This window comes from Stegostoma tigrinum, chromosome 2 (assembly GCF_030684315.1).
Source record: "Stegostoma tigrinum isolate sSteTig4 chromosome 2, sSteTig4.hap1, whole genome shotgun sequence".
Taxonomy (NCBI): Eukaryota; Metazoa; Chordata; class Chondrichthyes; order Orectolobiformes; family Stegostomatidae; genus Stegostoma; species Stegostoma tigrinum.
Genome location: NC_081355.1, coordinates 151,498,015 through 151,516,727, shown reverse-complemented (window position 1 = coordinate 151,516,727; position 18,713 = coordinate 151,498,015). Strand labels below are relative to the sequence as shown.

Here is an 18,713-nt window from a genome sequence, read left to right as displayed (position 1 = left end):
TAAATGGAGTAACAGCACCTGCACCCAACACGAACAATCCTCGGTATAAAATAATTTGACCCTCATGTCTTTTTTTAAATCTTTCTCTAAAAATGTATCTCCTCGTCTTGAAATTCTCCATCTTAAGGAAAAGGCAACTGTCACCAACTCTACCCCTACCTATTATTATCTTACGAACCTCTATCAGATCACCTCTCAACCTCCTACGTTCCAGTGAGAAAAGTCTCAGCCTTTCTTTATGACCTAAACCTTATGTACCCGGCAAAGTCCTGGTAAATATGTTCTGAACCCTCTCGACCCTGATAATATCCTTCCTATAGCTGGGTGACCAGAACTGGACACAGTATTCCAGAAGAGGCCTCACTAATGTCCTGTACAGCCTGAGCAGAACATCCCAACTCCTCTGCTCACAGGACTGAGCGACGAAAGCAAGCGTGCCAAACACATTTGCAACCTGCATCCCAAAACCAGCCCAGCTCTTCCCCTCCCCCGACTGCATCCCAAAACCAGTCCAGCACGTCTCTGCTTCCCTAACCTGTTCTTCCTCTCACTTATCCCTTTCTCCCACCTCAAGCCGCACCGCCATTTCCTACCTACTAACCTCATCCTGCCCCCTTGACCTGTCCATCTTCCCTGGACTGACCTATCCCCTCCCTACCTCCCCACCTATACTCTCCTCTCCACCTATCTTCTCCTCTATCCATCTTCGGTCCGCCTCCCCCTCTCTCCCTATTTATTCCAGTTCCCTCTCCCCATCCCCCTCTCTGATGAAGGGTCTAGGCCCGAAACGTCAGCTTTTGTGCTCCTGAGATGCTGTTTGGCCTGCTGTGTTCATCCAGCCTCACATTTTGTTATCTCACATTTTCAACCACTGTCTTTGTAATGCAAGCTTTAAAGAATTATGTGCCTGTACCCCAAGGTCCCTCTGTTCTACAACGCTATCCAAGGCCCTACCATTAGCTGTATAAACCCCGTCCTTGTTTGTTATACCAAACCGCAATATCTCGCATTTATCCAGATTGAATTCCATCTGCCATTTTTCGGCCCATTGACCCATTTGATCAAGATCCCTTCGTAATCTTAAAAAGCATTTTTGACCATCTACAATGGCACCAATTTTGGCGTCATTCACAAACTTACTAAACATACCTTCTATATTCTCAGCGAAATCATTTATATAAATGACAAACAAAACAGGGCCCTGAACAGATCCCCGTGGAACACCGCTGGTGACAGGTCTCCAGTCTGAAAAGCAACCCTCCACCGCCACTCTGTGTCTCCCGCCATTAAATCAATTACGTACCCAATTGGCAAGCTCACCCTGAATCCCACAGAACCTCACTTTACAAATTAGTCTACCATGCAGAACCTTGTCAAAGGCTCTGCTAAAGTCCAAATAAACAACATCTTTTTAGTCCGCGTCTCCCGCATTTCCCACAACACGTCCCTCAGACCCCGCCCCCGCCACAAGCGCCCCCAGAGGATCCCCCTTGTCCTCACACACCACCCCACCAACCTCCGGATACAATGCATCATCCTCCGACACTTCCGCCATCTACAATCCGAGCCCACCACCCAAGACATTTTTCCATCCCCACCCCTGTCTGCTTTCCGGAGAGACCACTCTCTCCGTGACACCCTTGTCTACGCTCCACACTGCCCTCCAACCCCACCACACCCGGCACCTTCCCCTGCAACCGCAGGAAATGCTACACTTGCCCTCACACCTCCTCCCTCACCCCTATCCCAGGCCCCAAGATGACATTCCACATTAAGCAGAGGTTCACCTGCACATCTGCCAATGTAGTATACTGTATCCACTGTACCCGGTGTGGCTTCCTCTACATTGGGGAAACCAAGCGGAGGCTTGGGGACCGCTTTGCAGAACACCTCCGCTCAGTTCGCAACAAACAACTGCACCTCCCAGTCGCAAACCATTTCCACTCCCCCTCCCATTCTTTAGATGACATGTCCATCATGGGCCTCCTGCAGTGCCACAATGATGCCACCCGAAGGTTGCAGGAACAGCAACTCATATTCTGCTTGGGAACTCTGCAGCCCAATGGTATCAATGTGGACTTCACCAGCTTCAAAATCTCCCCGTCCCCCACTGCATCCAAAAACCAGCCCAGTTCTTCCCCTCCCCCCACTGCATCCCAAAGCCAGCCCAGCCTGTCCCTGCCTCCCTAACCTGTTCTTCCTCTCACTCATCCCTTCCTCCCACCCCAAGCCACACCTCCATCTCCAATCTACTAACCTCATCCCACCTCCTTGACCTGTCCATCTTCCCTGAACTGACCTATCCCCTCCCTACCTCCCCACCTATACTCTCCTCTCCACCTATCTTCTTTTCTCTCTATCTTCGGTCCGCCTCCCCCTCTCTCCCTATTTATTCCAGTTCCCTCTCCGCATCCCCCTCTCTGATGAAAGGTCTGGGCCCGAAGCGTCAGCTTTTGTGCTCCTGAGATGCTGCTTGGCCTGCTGTGTTCATCCAGCTCCACACTTTGTTATCTTACATCTTTTAGTAACTTGCTCAAAAAAGTGCAACCAAGTTTGTGAGACACAATTTTCTGCACATAAGCAATGTTAACTATCCTTAATCAATTTTTTCCTCTCTAAATGTCCATAGATCCTACCTTTCATAATTACCTCCAACAACTGAAGTCAAACTCTTAGTTTATAGTTCCCTGATATCTCCTTAAACAAACATTAGCCACCCTCCAGTCATCACGCACCTCACCCATAATCATAGCTGATGCAAATATTTTCTGCAATTTCCTCCCTTACTTCCCACAACATTCTGTGATACACTTGATCAGGTCCCAGAGATTTACATTCTCTAAGACCTGCCGAACTTCCTCTTCAATTACGTGAACAGATTTTAAAGTATCAAAATTTATTTCTCTGCATTCTCTAGACTCCATTTCTTTCTCCACAGTAAAAACTGACACAAAACATTCAGAGATAGTAGGAACTGCAAATGCTGGAGAATCTGAGATAACAAGGTGTGGAGCTGGATGAACACAGCAGGCCAAGCAGCATCAGAGGAGCAGGAAAGCTGACGTTTCAGGCCTGGACCCTTCTTCAGAAAATATTCATTTAGTATCTCTCCCGTTTCCTGGGGTTCAACTCAAAAATGACCTTCTTGTTCTTTAAGAGGCTCTGTCCTATGTCTGTTTACCCCCTTGCTCTTAATGTATTTGTAGAATCTCTTTGGATTATTCTTATCTGCCAATGCTATTTCAGATTTCATTTTGCCTTCCTGATTACTGTCTTAAAAATGCCCCTAAACTCCTTATATTGATTAAGAGATTCAGTCGGTCCAAGTTGTCTGTATTTTTAAAAAGATTCTTTTTTATTCTTGACTAGAACCTCAATATCTTTATTTATCCATTATTCCTTAATCTTACCAGCCCTACCCTTCACAGGAACAAAATGCATCTGAACTCTTGTCATCATACTCTTGAACACCTTCCACTTGTCAGATGTCCTTTTACCAACAAACAGTCTGCTCCAATCAACTTTTGAAAGTTCTTGTCTCATATCATTAAAATTTGCCTTACTACAATTAAAAACTTTAACTTTCATGGAAGGCTTATCCTTTTCCACAACCACTTTGAAACTAATAGCATTATGATCGCTAAACCCACAGTGTGGACCCACTTTTATTTCAGTCACGTGCCCTGCCTTATTGCCCAAAAGAAGCTTTTAATTTTGCTCCTTTTCTATTAGAAGCATCCACATATCGATCAAGGAAGCTTTCTTGAACACATTTGACAAATTCTTCATCATCCAAACCTTTAACACTATGGTAGCCCCAGTCAAGGTTCGGAAAATTAAAACTCCCCGTTATCACAACTTTATTACACTTACATATATCTGAGCTGTCCCTACATACTCGTTTCTCAATTTCTTTCTTACTGTTAGGGGGCCTATAGTACAATCCCAACAAAGTGACCTTTCCTTTGTCGGGCAGAAGATACAAAAGCTTAAACAAGTACCAACAGATTCAAGAACAGCTTCTTCCCTGCTGTTATCAGACTTCTGAATGGCCCTCTCAAATTTTAAATTTAATGTCGGTCTCACTCATTGTGCACATAACATTGTATTCCTTGCTCTGTTCTATTACCCTAATGCAATTTTTATGGTTAAGATCAGCCTGAACTAATGCAAAACAGAACTTTTCACTGTACGTAAGCACATATTTCATAACAAATAAAATCAAATCAAACCTGCTGAACTCACCCCTCATAAGATAGTCTCTCCACATCTGGGATCAGCCTAATGAAACTTCCCTGGGCTGCCTCCAATGCCAGTCCATCTTTTCTTCAATAAGGGGCCCAAAACTATCCACAGTATTCCAGCTGTGGTCTAACTTTTACAGTTTTAGCAAAACTTCCCTACTTTTATATTCCATTCCCTTCAAAAAAAAAGCCAAAATTCCATTTGGCTTCCCTGTTTCTGGCTGAACATGGATGTCAGCTTTTTGTGATTTATGGATGAGGACTCCCAAACCTCTCTGATCTGTAACCTTCTGCAGTCTTTCTCCATTTAAATATTATTCAGTCCCTCCCTTCATGTTGCCAAAATGCACACCCTACAGACAATAAGACATGCCGAAACAGGGTGAAAGTTGAAGATATTCTGGATGTTGGATTCGCTGATCTTAGCACTGTCTGGAATAAGAACTAGGCCATTCAGCCCCTACAGCCTGCTCCACTATTTAATACAATCATGGCTGATCTCGACTTGGCCTCAACTCCACTTTCCTGTCTGCTATCCATTATCATTGAATACTGACAGTGTGGAAGGAGGTCATTTGGCCCATTGAGCCCATACTGACCCTCTGAACAGCATCCCACCCGAATTATGTCTGTAACCTCTCAATTACCCTGGCTAATCCACCTAACCTTCACATCCCTTGATTCTATGGAGCAAGTTAGCATGGCTATCCACCTAACCTGCACATCTTAGGTTTAGATTTAGTCTTTGGACAGTGGGAGGAAGTCGGAGCGATCTCACGCAGACACAGGAAGAATTTGTGAACTCTACCGTAGTCAGTCACCCGAAGATGGAATTGAACCCAGGTCCCTGGTGCTGTGAGGCAGCGATGCTAACCACAGAGCCAAGTGTCATCCAATCCTTCAACCTCTTACTAATTAAAAATCTGTCTATCTCCTGCTTAAACCAACAAGTACTGCATTCTAGGGGAGTGAATTCCACAGGTTTCTGACCCTTTGAGACAAGTAATTTCTCCTCATCTCTGTTTTAAATCTGCCACCCCTTATTCTAAAAGTATGACTATTCATTCTAAATTGCCCCACATGAGGAAACATTCTGTCTACATCTATTCATCTCAACTAGATCTCTTCTCATGCTTCTCAACTCCTGAGAGTACAGGCCTGGACCGCTCAATTTCTCGTGCAAACACAAGCTTATCTTGAAACAAAATATGACACCAAGGGTGTGTAAGATCTGTTTCAGTCTCAGAAAGCTGCTGTGGAGGGAGACGACGCTGCTGAGTAGAGGATGTAATACTTCTTGAAATGTAACTACCATATCATAGAAAAACACAGCAACAAATTTGCTTATAGTAAGCACCCATGAACAGCAATGAGAAAAGTGACCAGGGAACATCAATGATTTGGATGTGAACATGGAAGATACGATTAGTAAGTTTGCAAGTGACACCAAAATTGACGGCATAGTGGAAAATGAAGAGGATTATCTCAGAGGACAACAGGACTTTGATCAATGGGCCAATGGGTCGAGGAGTGGCAGATGGAGTTTAATTTAGATAAATGTGAGGTGCTGCATTTTGGAAAGGCAAATCAGGGCAGGACTTACACATTTAATTGTAAGGTCTTGGGGAGTTTTGTTGAATGAAGAGACCTTGGTGTGCTCATTGTTCCTTGAAGGTGGAGTTGCAGGTAGATAGGATAGTGAAGAAGGTGTTTGGTATGCTTGCCTTTATTGGTCAGTGCATTGAGTACAGGGGTTGGGAGGACATATTGCAGCTGTACACTACCCTGGTTATGTCACTTTTGAAATACTGCCTGCAATTCTGGTCTCCCCGTTGTAGAAAAAATCTTGTTAAACTTGAAAGGATTCGGTAAAGATTTCCAAGGATGTTGCCAGAATTGGAGGGCTTGAATAGGCTTGGGGGCTATTTTCCCTGGAGGGTTGGAGGCTGAGGGGTGACCTTATTGAGGTTTATAAAATCATGAGGGGCATGGATAGAGTGAATAGACAAGGTCTTTTCCCCGGGTTGAGGGAGTCCAAAACTAAATGGCATAGTTTTAAAGTGAGAGGAGAAAGATATAAAAGGGACCTTAGGGGAAACTTATTCACGCAGAAGGTGGTGCGTGTATGAAATGAGCTGACTGAGGAAGTGGTGGGTGCTGGTACAGTTACAGCATTTAAAAGGCAGCTGGATGGGTACATGGTGTTCGGAGGGATATGGGCCAAATGCTGGCAAATGGGCATTTCACATTGGCTCTGTTGAAAAGTCTTTTAGACTTGAAATGTTAGTTTGCTCTCTCTCCCTGGATGCTGCCTGATCTGCTGAGATCTCCAGCAATTTTTGCTCTCAGTGTAGATTCTAGCTTCTGCAGTAACTTGCTCCCGCGATTCAATGGAACTGGATTAGTTTAGGATATCTGGTTGGCATAGTGAGTTGGAGCGAAGTGTCTGTTTCTGTGATGTATAACTCTATGACCCAAGGCTCTATAAAGTTTTTGGTTGAAGAATGGATATTGGCCGATTCATTACTAAAGAGGGAAACCTGAATCCTTTCACAAAATATCACCATGAGGTATTTTACTCACCCTAAGGAGGCAGTTTAACAGCTCATCCAAACAAAAACGCAATGTTGAGGCTGCAGAGGGTGGAGGTGAGGAGAAATGCTCCTTTTCATTGAGGATCATGGGTCAGGGTTAGTCCCTGTATTAGACACATCATGAATGGCATTGTTAATGTCGCCAATCATCCCCATGTCTGCGTAAAATATTATGGCATTAAAATCTAGGACGCATCATAAATCAAGGACTGCACAGACCGCGCACACAGGAGGCTGGAAGAACACAGCAGGACAGGCAGCATCTGGAGGAAAGGAGCAGTCAATATTTCAGGTATTACCCTTCTTCGGGACATGCTAACACAGAGAGAGGTGAGTGCAGGGAAGGCAGTGGAGTCAGATACATTGGGGACAATTAAGCGACTCTTGGATAGGCACATGGAGGATAGTAAAATGTACGGTATGCCGGCTAGTTAGATCTTAGAGTAGGAATAATAGGTCGGCACAACATCGTGGGCCGAAGGGCCTGCACTGTGCTGTACTGCTCTATGTTGGAAAGAAGGGTTATACCCGAAACGTTGACTGCTCCTTTCCTTCTGGTCTGCTGTGGTCTTCCAGCCCCCTGTTTGTCTGTCTGCCTTGGATTCCAGCATCTGCCGTTTCTTTTCTGCCTCTAACACAGGGCTGTCCAGTGTCAGGTACCTGATAGTCCCACCCCCAGATCGTGGGGCTGTAGTTGGTGCAAAGCGAGGTGGCTCAGTCCCTGGTTGGCGGCTGCTTCTGTCTATCAAAAGGAGAATCAATATACAATAAGAGACACCCAAACCTGGTCTCGGATCAGAGACTGTGGAGGCTCCTGGAGCTGACCGGAAGCCAGAATCTACGGCTCTCGTTGCTGTGTGTCAACTTGTGTGTTTTAGTTTTTGTTTAACAATTAGGAGATGTTTGGCCTTTGCCTTGCGACAGAAGCAGTAGCTCAGGCGGGGGAAGGATGAGCGCAGACCCGGCGTGCTGGAGAGCCCCCGCCGCTGAACGAGTGCAGCTCGAATTTCCGAGCGGCGCAAGACGGACCGAATGGAGTTCGCTCAAGTTTGCGTGTTGCTGGCGGCGCTGCTAGCGCACAGCGCAATCCCCCGGGTAAGCGAATTCGTTAATAACGGCCTTCTTATTCTCTTCCGGCAAATACAGAGTTAGGAAGACCAACTAAAACCGAATCTGGGAGAAATAGAGTGGAAGTTGATCCGAATTAAATTGCAACAGGGAAGCGAATTATACAACCAATTTTAACTCATTTTAAGTTAAGTCATTATTATCCTGAGGATGTAGCGACTGAAGTCAAATCACATCACAATTTTTAAATTGTTTTGTACCTCGTTATCTTTAGATTTAGTGGGTCCAACTATTAACAGTATTTCCCTTGTAAAGGTGCGCTGTAGATGTTGGATATAGTATGTTTCAGTTGGAATGTTACGCTTCTAACAGGCGGGGAATGGCTTGTCTGTAGTGCAGTGGTAGGTCCCTGTCTCTGAGCTAGCAAGCCCGGCGTTCAAGTGTCACCTGTGTGTGCAACGCCACAGAAGTTGCAGGTGAAATTCGGCATCATCTCCGTGTGTGACCCTTCTCCCCACCTGGTTAGGAAAATTCTTCCAAAGAGCTGCAGTTGGCTTAAGACCCCTGTGGGAGATGACGGAATGGACATGCAGGCCAGTGGCTGTAACATGTAAGAGCAGAAGGAAGCCATTCAGCCCACCGACTCTGCTGTCCCCCTCAGCGAGATCTTGGCCGATCCCATAACCCTCGACTGCCTTTTCCCCAACGCCCTTAACAAATTAAATACTGAGGAAGGGTCACTCGGCCCGCAAAGTTAACTCTGATTCCTCTTCACAGACCTGCTGAGCTGAACCAACAATTTCTGCTTTTGTTTCTGATTAAATGTCTGTCTGTCTCAGCCTTGGATGTGCATAAGGACCCAACCTCGACCCTCTGGGGTAAAGAATTCCACAGATTCGCTCCCCTCTGCGAGAAGAAAATTCTGCCTCATTTCTGTCGTATATGTGTGACCCCTCATTCTGAGATGATGCCCCCTGCTCCTATAGTCTCCCACAAGAGGAAACAAACCTGTCTGCATTAATCCCCTTAACACGTTTCAGTGAGATCTCCTCTGATTCTTCTGAATGTTGGAGTGACAGAGGGGGCACTCTTCCCAAACTGTAACTAGCCAATGAGTCTCTGACTCCTGGAAAGATGGGCAGAAAATCGCATTTTGTTGATGCAAAAGCACACAACCACATTCCAAAAACTTACTCCCAACGGCTGAGTGATCGCTCTGCAATTCTGTACCAACCAGGTGGTCTCTTTATTCAGAGATACTTGTGCGATGTGGGCATCGCTGGCTGTGCCCAGCATTTATTGCCCGTCCCTAGTTGCCCCTTGATGGGGGTGAGCTGCCTTCTTGAACCGCTACAGCCAATTTTTGTGGCAGGATACCCACAATGCAGTTCCGCACAGTGGAGCCAAATAGTCTCCTTCAGTGCCATAACTAATAATCATTTTGCGATAAGGTGAGGGAATGCCAGGATTTTGACCCCTTGGTAGCGAAGGAACGGTGATATATTTCCAAGTCGGGACAGTGAGTGGCTCGGAGGGGAACTTGCAGGGCATGGTGTTCCTATGTATCTGCTGCCCTTGTCCTTCTGGTTGGAAGTGGTCGTGAGTTTAGAAGGTGCTGTCTGAGGATCTTTGGCGAATTTCTGCAGTGCATCTTGTAGCTGGTACGCACTGCATCCACAGTAACAATATTAAATAAACCCAGCATTCATACATCCACAAGGAGCATCAGAGGCTCAGCGGTGATCTTGTAGAGGTTTATGAAATCATGAGGGGCATGGATAAGGTGAAGAGTCAAGGTGTTTTCCCCAGGGCAGGGGAGTCCAAAACTAGAGGGGCATAGGTTTAAAGTGGAGGGAGGTAACATATAAAAGGGTCCTATAGGGCAGCTTTTTCATGCAGAGGGTGGTGCATGTGTGGAATGGACTGCCAGAGGAGGTGGTGGAGGCTGGTACAATGAGAACATTTTAAAGGCGTCTGGATGGGTTTGGAGGGATATGGTCCAAATGCTGGCAAATGGGACTAGATTAATTTAGGATATCTAGTTGGTGTGGACGAGTTGGACTGAAGAGTCTGTTTCCGCGCTGTGTACCTCTACGACTCTATGATTCTAAATCAGAAAACACATGTGTAGGAAGGGCCAGTTTAGAGAATATAACTGATGGGGAGAGTGACTTTTGTGAATGTTGCAGCTTCTAATCGGAGTGTTTTGTCTCTGCAGGTGCTGTGTATGGTCCCTGCCTGTGAGATTATGCTGAGGGTCACACAGCTACAACAGGAATGTTTCCTGAAACTGAGTACAGACAATCAGAGTTCAGAGACAGGTGAGTGAACAACATTGGGAGGAGAGGTGACCAGGCCCTGTCGCACTGTCCGAGGAGCACACCAACCAGTTACAGGCTGGGAAAAGGCATAATGCCAGAGGAAGCAATAAGGTAGAAAACAGGAGCCTACATTTACCTAGCACCTGGATACCTCCCAGCCAATTTGAAGTGCCATCACTGCTGTAATGTGGAGGCTATTTGGAGCACAGTAAGCTCACACAAACAGCAATGTGATCGATGATCAGATCATCTATTTCGGTGTTAATCAACTGAAGGATATATTTTGATTTGATTTATTATTGTCACCTGTACCGAGATACGGTGAAAAGTGTTGTATTGCATGCTAAGCAGACTAATGATACCTTATGAAAGTACACCAGGGTAAGAACAGAATGCAGTGTATAGTGTTACAGCTACAGGGAAGATGCAGACAAAGATCAACTATAATATATGAGAGGCCTGATCATAAGCCTGATAACAGTGGTGAAGAAGCTGTTCTTGAATCTGTTGGTACGTGTTTTCATATTGATCAGGATGCAAAGTAGGACACTGCTTTGAAATCAGAGATAATGGGAACTGCAGATGCTGGAGAATCCAAGATAATAAAATGTGAGGCTGGATGAACACAGCACTGCTTTGAAATACTGCTGTGCGATCTTAAGCCTCCAACCCAACTTCAGTTTAATATTCCTTCAGAAACAGCAGAATCCCTACCAATGTAGCACCCTCTGAGACAGAGAGAAAGCTTGATGGATAGCTGTCACAGAGAGTGACACTTACACATTTTCAATCTTTTAGTAAGGCTCAGGCTATAGGGACATATCATTTTGTGTAGTGATGACTTGCCAAATGGACAGAATTTGGCCCAATCATGTTCAACGGACACTGCAGGAGCTAAAAACATCGATAGCCCACCGAATGATATTTTTGTTTAAATCTGATGAAACCCCTTTGACATTTTGATTTCATTACACTGCACCTCAGGGAACAGTCAACACCAACTATCTAATATGTTCATTTTAAAATGGAAGACAGCAATTAGTTATTTGATGTGTTGTTAATCAGACAGAAACTGCGTATGAACTACATTTTAATGCTGAACAGTAGCAGGGGTGATTGCCTTTGTGGGGTGTCAATCCTGAGACCCGAATCAATGATATGGAGGCATGGGTTCAAATTTCCACCATAGTAGTGGCAGAATGTAAATTGAATGAACCAAATTATATTTAAAATTACAAAGTTAATCTCAGCACTGGTGACTGTACAGCTACTTGACTGTTGGAAAGTTTCATTGAAATCCTCGGTGTCTGTTGTCAGGGAATCACTAAATTGTTAAAGTACAGAGGAAGCCATCTGACCCATTGTACCAACCTTTCAAATAACCAACATTATCTAGTGCCAAACTCCTGCCTTTTCGCCACATCCCTGCGTACCATTTCTATTCAAATAATCATCCAATGCCCCTCTTAAATGCATCAATTAAACATGCCTCCACCACATTTCCAAACAGCACATACCAGACCCTCACTACTCGCTGTGTGAAAAAGTATTTTCTCGCATCACCTCTGCTTTGTTTGCACATTACTTGAAATCTATGCCCTCTTGTTCTTGTTCCCACTTGTAAAAGGAACAGCTTCTCGCAACCTACTCTATTCAGCCCACTCCACTCATGACTTTGAAAACCTCAGTCGAATCTCTATTCAGCCACCTTCTCTCCAACGAGAACAGTCCCATCTTCTTCAATCTTTCCTCACTCCTGGAACCATGCTTGCCATTCGCTCCGCGCTCTCTCCAGTGTGTCTACATCGTTCCGACAGCATGGTGCCCACAACTCAATGCCTGATTCCAGAAGAGTCATATAGCATGGAGTTTAATCCGGAAAAGTGTGAGGTGATTCATTTTGGAAGGACAAACTTGAAAGCAGAATACAGGGTTAACGGAAAGATTCGTGGCAGTGTGGAGGAGCAGAGGGATCTTGGGGATCATGTTCACAGTTCCCTGAAAGCTGCCACCCTGTTGGATAGAGTTGTTAAGAAGGTGTATAGTGTGTTAGCTTTCATTAATAGAGGGATTGAGTTCAAGAGCCGTGGAGTTATGCTCCAGATATACAAAACTCTGGTTCGGCCACATCTGGAGTATTGTGTCCAGTTCCGGTCACCTCATTACAGGAAAGATGTGGAAGCGTTGGAAAAGGTGCAGAGGAGATTTACTGGGATGTTGCCTGGAATGGAGGGAAGGTCTTGCAAGTAAAGGATGAGAGCGCTAGGGCTTTTTTCTTTAGAACAACAAAGGATGAGAGGTGACTTGATAGAGGTGTACAAATGATCAGGGGTATAGATAGAGTGGACAGCCAGAGACTTTTCCCTAGGGTGGGGGTAGCTATTTTGAGGGGGCATAGTTTTAAAGTGAGTGGAGGTTGATATAAGGGAGACGTCAGAGGTAGGTTCTTTACTAGAGAGTGGGGTGTGGAATGCATTGCCGGAGAGGGTAGTGGAGTCAGCCTCGTTATAGGGGCATTTAAGCAGCTATTAGATAGCCATATGGATGATAGTATAACGTAGAGGTGGAGGTTAGATAGATCTTAGGTTTAGGGTAAGGGTTCGGCTGAAGGGCCTTTTACTGTGCTGTACTGTTCTATGTCCTGTGTTAACATACAGCACGGGAGCAAACCCTTCGGTCCAAGTAGTCCATGCCAGTCATAAGCCCAAACCAAAGTAGTCCCACTTGCCCATCTTTGCCATAACCCTCCAAACCATTTTCATTTATATACTTACCCAAATGTCTGTTAAACGTTGTAACTGTACCCCCATCCACCACTTCCTGTGAAAGCTCGTTCCACACAAGAACCATACTTAGTGTTTTTTAAAAAAGTTGCACCTCATTTTTTTTTTAATCTTTCTCCTCTCACCTTCATAATATGCCCTGTAAAATCAGAAAGGACTGTGGATGGTGTAAATCAGGAACAAAAACAGAGATAATAGGAACTGCAGATGCTGAAGAATCCAAGATAACAAAGTGTGAAGCTGGATGAACACAGCAGGCCCAGCAGCATCTCAGGAGCACAAAAGCTGACGTTTCGGGCCTAGACCCTTCGTCAGAGAGTTCTCTGAATGGTCTGGGCCCGAAGCGTCAGCTTTTGTGCTCCTGAGATGTTGCTTGGCCTGCTGTGTTCATCCAGCTCCACACTTTGTTATCACAAAAACAGAAGTTGCTGGAAAAGCTCTGCAGGTCTGGCAGCATCTGTGAAGAAAAAAATCAGAGTTAACGTTTCAGGTTCTGAAGTTCAAGTCCCATTCCGGGAATCGGTGATCAGGGGAATGTGCATTCATAACAAGGCCAAAACAGATTAACTATCAACTTGTAAAATAATTCCTCCACCCTCCAGTGTCACGCTGTGGGAATGGGACGGTTTCCTCATTAGTTGTGCCACAGAGAGTGGTAGGAGTCTGGAATGCGCTGCCTGGGGTGGTTTTAGTGGCAGACGCAATAGGGACATTTTAAGAGGCTTTTAAATAAGCACATGAGAAAGCAAGGAACAGAGGGATACAGTCCAAGGGCAGTCAGAGGGATTAGTTCAATTTGGCATCATGTTCGGCACAGCAACCTGGGCCGAAGGGCCCGTTCCTGTTCTATGTTCTGTGTGCGATAGAAAGGAAAATTCGAGGCTCCATGATTTCAGCCTGTAGCCCCTCACTGCCCCGTGAATGTACAAGTGCAGCAACCTGTATTCATTCAGTGAATCGTAACTCTCTTCCAACCTTACAGAGGTTTATACATTCATAAGGGGTACAGATAAGGTGGATGGCAAGTGTCTTTTTCCTAGGGTGGGGGATTTCGAGACAATGGGGCATATTTTTAAGGTGGTGGAGGAAGATTTTAAAAAAGACAAGAGGGCAACTTCTTTTTAACACATTGAGACAGATCAATTTAAATGACCTCAACTCTAGATTCATTTGAGGGATCTTTACTTGCAAAAAAAAACTGAGATCCTCTGTACCAATCCTGCAGTTCACTTTGACAATGTGCCTTAATGATTGACTTAAGAAAAGGATATATCTCTCCAAAGGTCTGTGTTTGTGGATAATATGCTGTGTACTTCAGCTATTTTACACCCAAATTGCTCATTATATCTAGAGAAAATTTAGACATAAAACTTTAGATGCTATTTGCAATGCCTGCTTGTGATATATGGGCAGAATTGTTATCTGATGAACATTACACATTGGAATTAGAATCCCTACAGTGTGGAAACAGGCCCTTCAGCCCAACAAGTCAACACCAACCCTTGGAGTATCTCTCCCAGACCCATCCCCCTATACCCCAACGAAGCTACACATCCCTGAACACTACAGGCAATTTAGCATGGCCAATCCACCTAACCTGCACATCTTTGAACTGTGGGAGGAAACCCATGCAGACACAGGGAGAATATGCAAACTCCACCCAAGGGTGGAATCAAACTGGGATCCCTGGCGCTGTGAAGCAGCAGTGCTAACCACCAAGCCACCGTGCTGCATGTTTGAGAGACTATCTCCACTTCCTCATCAGAACTTGGTTTTTCATGTTACCACAGAACTCCTTTAGTGTGAGCTGAATGCATTAACTTGCATTAAACACACATTTTGAATTATCCCCATCATTAAAAAGAAAGAATAAAAAAAGGGAACAGAAACAAGCCATTCAACCCACAGAGGTCTCTCTACAACTTAACATTATCATTATGGATCCTGTATCTCACAATCTCTCTCAATGATTTCAGTGGCACGTTGGCTCAGTGGACCAAAAGGCTCTGTTTCTGTGCTGTGTGACTCTATGATCTCCAGCACAAACAACTGAGACATGGATTTTGTGGAATTGATGAACGAATTAATTACAGTTAATTGTCTTTAACAGCTCTCAGATTTTTTTTACATGTGTTACATAAATAATCACTTGATTTTGTATAAACAAATATATATATTGACTAGCTTTGTTTGGCCTTTCTTAGAAAAATCAGATCAATCACTATAAAGGTCTTTGAATAAACTGTCTGATGAGTCACAGTTGCCTTGTTCAATGTTTCCGTGGAATGAGTTATTATAACCATCGAAAAATCCCATATAACTCCAGTAAAACTGCTTGGGAGCTTGAGACCTCCCACATACTGAGCAGTGATGGGCATCTGTTTTCTTAATAGGAAGTAATATTGATCCAGGTGACACTCTCCAGATCTTCCAGCTCTGGAATAGTAAACAGAATGAGGCTCAAACACACAGCGTGCGTTTAAGGGGTAAAGATCAATTGCTCAGGAGAGCATTGGCTCAGTATTTGGATTTTAAAAAATAATGTGCGATGGTATTGGAGGGGGGAAACATCGGAAGAATAGCACTCGCACTAGGTAATAGAAGCAATAGGACGATGCGAGAAAAAGGTATAGCCAATGGAGAGTGATGGCGTACAGCGATACATGGAGAAGGCTGGAGATTAGCATTTGAAAACAGAATTCCTACAATGTTGAAACAGGCCATTCAACCCGTACTGACTCTTCAAAGGGTCTCTCCTAGACCCAACCCCTGCATTCCCCAATGGCTAACCCACCTAGCTTGCACACTATGGACAATTTAGCCTGGTCAATCCATCCTAACCTGCACGTCTTTGTAACTGTGGGAGCAAACAGGAGCAAACTCATGCAGACACGGGGAGAATAGGCAAACTCCACACAGACAGTTGCCTGATGCCAGAATCGAACCTGTTCCCTGGGTGCTGTGAGGTAGCAGTGCTTCCTGCTGAGCTGTTGTGCCACACTGTATAATAGAGCTGGTGCACTCGATGGGCTCAATGGCCTCTCTCTCTGCACAGTACTAATTCTGTGACTGTGAGGTATTGATGCTTGTTAGATCCAGTGCAGGCCTGATGGACTGAATGGTGTTTCTCTGAGAATTTCTCCTAAATTTGAAGGAAGAACCTGTGAACACGTGACAGATTTGCCTGGTTAAGTATGAGGTTATTTACTGCCTGCCTGTGAAGGCCCAGATTCTGATACTGAACATCTAGCAGGAGGCTGGAAAGGGTCAGGGACTGACCCCTGTACAGGTCCAGCCAAGTTTCTTCTTCCAGCCAAGACCTTCTGCTTTCCAGCTGGTAATCAGGAGAAGTGGAAGGGATCTGGCAGAACCTCTGTACAGAAAGCTGAGGGGTTGTAATTTGAGGGGTGGAGTGGGAGACTAGACCATGCATCATAGAGGGAGAGGAGTGGAAGTAGGGTGGGCTCTGAGCTCACAGTTTCAGGCAATGGTGAGGGGTGAAGGAGATCAGGATGGGAGAAGGTTGAAGATTTGAAATCATCATCATCATCATAGAATCCCTACGGTGTGGAAACAGGCCCTCGGCCTAACCAGTTAACACTGCCCCTCAGAGCATCCCATTCGGACTCATTCTTCATAACCCACCTAATCCACATATCCCTGAACACTATGGGAAATTTAGCACAGCCAATCCACCTAACCTACACATCTTTGGACTGTGGGAGGAAACCGGAGCTCCCACAGGACACACACACACACACACACACGGAGAATGTGTAAACTCCACGCATACAGTTGCCCGAGGCTGGAATCAAACCTGGGTCCCCAGCGCCATGAGCCAGCAGTGCTAACCGCTGAGCCTCTGTGAGGGAAAGTCAAGCAGGAAGATATCAGAATGGGGGAGCGGTGTTATGGAGATTGCAGTTTGCGGGTGCGCAGGTTAAAAAGAGGCCATCAGGAGACGGTCAGAGGGCTGGTGGAGTTGGGGAACTGGGGGAGAGGGAAGACGCAGTCTGGTAGGTAAGATCAGAGATCACATGCAGTGCCTCTCTGAAAACGGTCAGCACAGAAACAACTTCTCCGAAGGCGCTCTCTGAATTTTTTATATAAAAAAACTCCCATCAGTTTAAGAGGATAGAATTGTTACTATAACAAAAATGCAGCGTTGCATTTCTGCAGTGTGTTTCACATTCACAGGATGTCTGTGTGTCTTACAGTAATTTTTGAAGTGCAGTTGCTCCCCGAATGTAGCAAATTTACATGTGAGATAGTGACTAATGACCATCTGTTTGATGGATAAATATTGGCCGGGAAATCAGGAATAGCCACCCTCCACCACTGCTGTGTTTCCAGATTGTGCTGAGGGGTTCTATTCCTGTCCACCTTCAACTCAGCCAGAAACAAGGCCCCCTGACAGTTCAGCATTCCCTCTTTGTTCTGCTGGATGAGTGTCATGAGCCTTGAACTTTGTTCTCAAGTCTTGAAAGGGCCTGGAACCTGGTACCTTGTGACTCAGAAGTAAGAATACTACCCTCTGAGCAAATATTGGAGCCAGAGGCTCTGAGCTCATGCCCAGGCTGGGAAAGCTATACAGTGTGAGCTGGCTTTCACTCAGTGTTCCTTCTGCTGATTATCATCAAGGAATACACTGTGTCTCTGTCTTCATAAATGTGCGTCTGTCTGTGCATGCCGCTGTGTGTGTTATGTATCAGTGTTTCTGTCTGTATGTGTGTCTGTCTGTCAATGCCAGTGAGAGTGTGTGTGTGTGTTTCTATATTTGTATGCCTGCACATCTGTCTATGCTTTCGCGTGTGTCTGTGTATCTGCATGTGTGTGTGTGTGTGTGTGTGGGGTGGGGGGAGGTGTGTGTATGTTTGGAAGGAGAAGGGAGAGGGAGAAAGAGAGAGACAGAGGGAGGGAGGGAGGAAGACTAGGAAGGAGAATGAGGGAAGGGAAGAGAGAGTGAGGAGTAGGAGGTGGTAACAGTAAAGGGCTAAGCTGCAGACTAGCTTGAAGTTTAAGGATTGTCCCAAGTAATGACCAGTTTAGCAGGTTATGAGGAGCTGACAACTAATCCTAAAAGAGTTATCAGCCAAATAACTTCAACACAGCCACAACAAGGCATGAAAATACAATGTTTGCAAGCACCAGCTCTCATAGGCTCTCTGTGATATTGACATTGGGAGTTACCCAATGTGACTCATTTATTTGCTGTGTTGATACTATTAAGTAAATTTATGATCCTGCTATGAGCTTGTTGGGATAAACAGGCATACCGAACAACTGCTGAATATTTGCTCAGCTCAGGAATGTGTTTTTCTGCTGGAGGATTGGTTCGTCAGGGTATGGAGTTTTTATTTTAGTGTTAACTTCCCAACATTTCCTTGATTCAGGAAGAGTTCCTTTCCATTTGAAAACTGTGAATGCAATTCCTTTATTCAAAAATGGAGGGAAGTAGCAATGACAAAACTGCAGCTGGTCATCTGTCATAGTGAAGTGGTAGAAGTTATTATTAAAAGTATTAAACTAATCACTTAGAAAATTCAGTGCAATCAGTTGAAATCAACGTGGCTTTGTGAAAGGGGAGCCATGTTTGACCAATATATTGGAGTTGCTTGACGGACAAAGGAAAAGATACAATACTTAGATTTCAGACAGCATTTGCTAAAATGTCATATCAAAGGGTATTATGTAAAATCAACC

The 18,713-nt window shown here is 44.9% G+C and overlaps 1 protein-coding gene across 1 annotated transcript in view; it reads left to right on the top strand.

Annotated features, from left to right (window-relative positions):
- The first annotated feature begins 7,309 nt into the window (after positions 1–7,309).
- The window catches only part of LOC125462931 (vasoactive intestinal polypeptide receptor-like), an 89,553-nt gene continuing 78,149 nt past the window's right edge, over positions 7,310–18,713 (top strand). The window contains exons 1-2 of the mRNA XM_059640244.1: positions 7,310–7,933; positions 10,125–10,227. Of these exons, the coding sequence (XP_059496227.1) occupies positions 7,871–7,933; positions 10,125–10,227 (166 nt within the window). The 5' untranslated portion in view covers positions 7,310–7,870. The remainder of the gene's footprint in view (positions 7,934–10,124; positions 10,228–18,713) is intronic.